At 46.6% G+C, this 5,777-nt stretch overlaps 1 protein-coding gene across 2 annotated transcripts in view; it reads right to left on the reverse strand.

The window, feature by feature from the left end:
* ISL1 (ISL LIM homeobox 1) overlaps positions 1-4,843 on the reverse strand; it is a 73,753-nt gene extending 68,910 nt beyond the window's left edge. The window contains exons 1-2 of one of the 2 annotated variants that reach the window (XM_068130191.2): positions 4,549-4,843; positions 2,109-2,298 (exon numbers count right to left, since the gene is read on the reverse strand). In XM_068130191.2, the coding sequence (XP_067986292.1) occupies positions 2,109-2,298; positions 4,549-4,576 (218 nt within the window). In that variant the 5' untranslated portion in view covers positions 4,577-4,843. Of the gene's footprint in view, positions 1-2,108; positions 2,314-4,548 lie in introns of both variants that reach the window. The other variant, XM_068130190.2, reaches the window with a different exon arrangement.
* Positions 4,844-5,777: the final 934 nt, after the last annotated feature.

Below are 5,777 nucleotides of genomic sequence, written 5' to 3' on the forward strand. Positions count from 1 at the left end.
CACACACATACATACATACTTACACATACATACATACTTACACATAAATATATATATATATATATATATATATATATATATATATATATATATATATATATATACATACATACATACATACATAATATATATATACATACATATATATATATATATATATATATATATATATATATATACATATATATATATATATATATATATATATATATACATACATATATATATATATATATATATGTATATATATATATATATATATATATAGATATATATATACATACATATATATATACACGTACATACACATAAATATATATATATACATACATACACAGAAAAAACAGAAACTTAGAAATACATATATTTTGGAAAGTATAAAAGCATCCACGTTCTTTGGACTACTGTGCGATGGGCCTTAGTTCGTACGCGCTCGTAGAAAACTTGCTCAGAGAATATCCACGTTATCTAGAATGGAAATGGGTTTCGGGACTTGCTTACGAAAGCCAGATTGTACTGTGGCCTCTGAACCCGAGGCAGACTTGAACTGGATTTTTGGCGCATTTTTCGTTCATTCGTCATGCAGGCGACGGGAACACCCCTCGACTCGTTCGGATCGGCGATCAGTCAAGCACAGAGGGTGCGTTCAGGATCGCGGCCTAGAATGAGATGTGTTTAGTTTATCGTGAGCGAGTCATCATCATTCATCGGCCGAAGCCGCGCTGAGGCCTCCCTGCATCCATCACCCGCCCGTCCACCGCTCGCCGATAAGATACGGCAGGTCCCCGGCCCTGTGGGCATCGCGGGAGGGGAGATGCCCCGGGGTACCGGGAGGGTGGCAAATCACCTCGTGCCTCAAATCGGGCAGGTTTGGTGCAGTGTACAAAAGTGCACCACAGAACCAAATTAGAATGCCGACTAGATTTTACGAAGTGGTGGTGGTTCGTGTGAAGCCACCCGGCTGCTGGTTGCATCATTTTTCTGTGGGCGCGTCTGATGTAATGCAATGCCTCTCTATAACCAGTTACCTGGTGCTCATTTTGCTCGACCTCGGAAGGATGACAGGCTGAATTAACCCACCTAGCGTTAATTCAACAGGATTCGAACTCAGGACCGTTCAGATCCCAAACCCGCCGCCCTAACAATTAGGCCAACACCAGGTATCATTTAATATGTGCAAGCTTATGATCTCGACTCATTCGCCCCCCCCCCCGCCACCCCCCAGATGACGTCATCGCCATCACAATAGAGATGGGCTTCTTGGACATTATCCGTGACTGTGTCGGAAAATCTGTCACAAACAATCCAACAGGGGCACTCAGTGTTTCCAAATGCAAAACGAAAAAAACCCAAAAACGGTTATTTAAAAAAAGGTTATTTAAAAAAAAGGGTATTAAAAAAAAGGGGGTGTTAAAAAAAATTTTTTTTTTTTTTAAAGGTTATTAAAAACAAAGGATGTTTGTTTCCTTTGCATCACCATGATCATCACCTGCAGCAGCAGCAGCAGAAGAAGGGGGTGCAAAAAAAAGGTTATTAAAAAAGGGGGTGTTTAAAAAAGGTTATTTTTTTTAAAAAAGGTTATTAAAAAAAAGGGGGTGTTAAACAAAAAAGGTTATTTTTTTAAAAGGTTATTTTTAAAAAGGGTATTTTAAAAAAGGTTATTTTTAAAAAGGGTATTTTAAAAAAGGTTATTTTAAAAAAGGGTATTTTTTAAAAAGGTTATTAAAGAAAAGGTAATTTTTAAAAGGTTACTAAAAAAAGGGTATTTAAAAAAGGTTATTTTAAAAAGGTTACCAAAAAAAGTTATTGTTAAAAAAGGTTACTAAAAAAAGGTTGTAAAAAAAAGGTTGTAAAAAAAAGGTTATTTTAAAAAGGTTACTAAAAAAAGGTTGTTTTTTAAAAAGGTTATTTTAAAAAGGTTACTAAAAAAAGGTTGTTTTTAAAAAAGGTTATTTAAAAAAGAAGGGTATTTTAAAAAAGGTTATTTTTAAAAAGGGTATTAAAAAAAAGGTTATTTTTAAAAAGGGTATTAAAAAAAAAAAAGTGAATATTTAAGGTGTACAGAAACAAAGCCAACGGTATCGTTCCATCGTCTCCACGTCCCTCACCTGATGTAATCTCGCTTACAGTACGTCTTGCCGTCCCGCACGAAGCACGTGCACGTCTCGTCCAGGTACTGCTTGCAGTCGGCGCACTTGAGGCACGCGGCGTGCCACTCTAGGTCTGGCGAGACCCGCAGGATGTACTGGTCGTGAATTTGCCCCCCGCAGCCAACGCACACCGAGACTCGGCGTTTCTCTGCACGAACACACACTCACACACACACACACACACACACACACACACACACACACACACACACACACACATACATACACACACACACACACACACACACACACACACACACACACACACACACACACACACACACACACACACTATATAGCAAGGGTTTATGGGTCACATCACTGGCGGTGCACGAATTTCATATATGTCAAAACATGGTATACTACTACTACTACAACAACAACAACAACAACAACAACAACAACAACAACAACAACAGCAGCAGCAGCAGCAGCAGCAGCAGCAGAAATACCATGGTCACCTGCACTTCATCCAATAATGTAATGGCACAAGCTCATGGTGATGCAGTTAAACATATCCCACGGATACGGGGAAGAGCATGTGAGCACTGTGATGACCACGAAAAGAGGATGATACGTGAGCACTGTGACTACCCCTAAGAGAGGCTGACATGTGAGCACTGTGATGACCACGAAGAGAGGATGATACGTGAGCACTGTGATGACCACGAAGAGAGGATGACATGTGAGCACTGCGATGACTACGAAGAGAGGATGATACGTGAGCACTGTGACGACCACGAAGAGAGGATGATACGTGAGCACTGTGACGACCCCTAAGAGAGGATGATACATGAGCACTGTGACGACCCCTAAGAGAGGATGATACGTGAGCACTGTGACGACCACTAAGAGAGGATGACATGTGAGCACTGTGACGACCACTAAGAGAGGATGATACGTGAGCACTGTGACGGCCACTAAGAGAGGATGATACATGAGCACTGTGACGACCACTTAGAGAGGAGTATACGTGAGCACTGTGACTACCACTAAGAGAGGATGATACATGAGCACTGTGACGACCACTAAGAGAGGAGGATACATGAGCACTGTGACGACCACTAAGAGAGGAGGATACGTGAGCACTGTGACGACCACTAAGAGAGGAGGATACGTGAGCACTGTGACGACCCCTAAGAGAGGATGATACGTGAGCACTGTGACGACCACTAAGAGAGGGTGACATGTGAGCACTGTGACGACCACTAAGAGAGGATGATACGTGAGCACTGTGACGACCACTTAGAGAGGATGACATGTGAGCACTGTGACGACCACTAAGAGAGGATGATACGTGAGCACTGTGACCTATCATCCTAGGAGAGGATGTTACGTGAGCACTATGATGACCCATACGAGAGGATGATACGTGAGCACTGTGACGACCCCTAAGAGAGGATGACATGTGAGTACTGTGACGACCACTAAGAGAGGATTATACGTGGACACTGTGACGACCACTATGAGAGGATGATACTTGAGCACTGTGAGGACCCCTGAGAGAGGATGATACGTGAGCAATGTGAGGACCCCTGAGAGAGGATGATACGTGAGCAATGTGACGACCACTATGAGGCTGATACGTGAGCACTGTGACGACCACTAAGAGAGGATGATACTTGAGCATTGTGAGGACCCCTGAGAGAGGATGATACGTGAGCAATGTGACGACCACTATGAGGATGATACGTGAGCACTGTGACGACCAGTATGAGAGGATGATACGTGAGCACTGTGACGACCACTGAGAGCATGATACGTGAGCACTGTGACGACCACTATGAGGATGATACGTGAGCACTGTGACGACCACTATTAGAGGATGATACGTGAGCACTGTGACGACCACTATGAGAGGATGATACGTGAGCACTGTGACGACCACTGAGAGGAGGATACGTGAGCACTGTGACGACCACTATGAGGATGATACGTGGGCACTGTGACGACCACTATGAGGATGATACGTGAGCACTGTGACGACCACTGAGAGGATACGTGAGCACTGTGACGACCACTATGTATGAGAGGATGACATGTGTGGGTGCTGATACTGACAAAGCCATTAACTGAACCGTCGTGAAGGAGACGTGCGCCGCACACACCTGTAATTGGCGCACAGTCTGCAGGTCATGCGCAGGACAATTCGGACAAAACACATCGCGCGGACCTCACCGCCTCCATTTCCCATTTGTACCCACATTTATATAGGATCGAGCCCCTTACCAATCCCCCATTATATCGTATGCAATATGGCCCTTTGTTGCGAATCCCGATTTCAAAGATGATCTACGCCCTCCCTGGTCGACTCGGCGAACCTTGAGACCAGGCATGGACTTTCTGATCGAACATGGTGACAAAAAGGTCCGAGTACCAGAGCGACACGTGAACTCACTTTTTGGTGCTTCTCCCATATCTCCCATTGGCGCGTCTGCGGGCTTCCGCCGACCACCGCCGCCGCGACTAAGCACGACGGGCCGTTCTCAGGGACCTCGAGCTTTCCCAAAGCCCCTGGTCCCGGAGACCCCTCCCTTCTGCGCCACCCTGTGTTCGCCGCCCACCCACACCCCCTGTCGAATGATAAAAACTCCCGCGACGGCGGCGGGAGGCAGGGCATCCGTGCAGCCGGGGCCGCCGAGAAAGGGCCCGAGCGGCCCTGATCCACGACGGCCCCTCGTCCTCCGGACTGTGTGCCGGCTCCGGCCCAGACTCTGCCGGCCCCGCTCCCCCCCCGTCCACCTCCGGCGATCCCTTCCCCACCAGGCGGTTCTCTCGCCATTGGGCTGTGGGCGGGGCCCGATGGCGGGGGGTGTGGATTCGCGCCGGGACCGCACCGCCCTGAACCGCGAGTCCAGATCCCTTGGGCTCTTCCGCCGCGGCTCACCGCGTTTTCCAGCGCTTTTTGTTGCTCTCTTGCCCGCGTAAGGTGAACCCAGAAGAAGGAAGAGCGGCGCGACCCGCTGTGAGCCGCACTCTGCGCGCTGGGAAGCGGAATAAAGCGGAAAACAAACGGGTGACGTTTCATTCCTTCGTTTTTGTTCCCTCTCGTGCGGCGCGTGCAGGGATAGCGTGCACGTACGACACCGACCTGGAGCGCTGAGTCCAGTTTACAGTAACGGATGTTTAAGTAACGGTAAGTACGGTACGGTATCCGCAAATACATAGGAAATGCGTACGGCGCTGACGAGCGAGTAACGGGTCGGATTCTGTGGACGCATTTTCAATCTACTCATGGAGTTCCGTGCGGCGTGGAGTCTCATTTAGACTCATAAACACGACGTGCACGGAAACAACCCGAACGGTGTACGTCGTACGGCGAGGTTCATTGCTTGGTCGGCCGAATACTGTGTGCGTGTTTGCGCACGAAGTGCGCATCGCACCCGCGGGCAATACCTGTTGTGAATGGAACACGCAATGCTTGTTGTGAATGTAACACACAATGCCTGTTGTGAATGTAACACGCAATGCCTGTTGTGAATGTAACACGCAATGCCTGTTGTGAATGTAACACACAATGCCTGTTGTGAATGTAACACACAATGCCTGTTGTGAATGTAACACACAATGCCTGTTGTGAATGTAACACGCAATGCCTGTTGTGAATGTAACACACAATGCCTGTTG

The sequence above is a fragment of the Myxine glutinosa genome, chromosome 11 (genome assembly GCF_964187855.1).
Source record: "Myxine glutinosa chromosome 11, kmMyxGlut1.1, whole genome shotgun sequence".
Classification (NCBI taxonomy): domain Eukaryota; kingdom Metazoa; phylum Chordata; class Myxini; order Myxiniformes; family Myxinidae; genus Myxine; species Myxine glutinosa.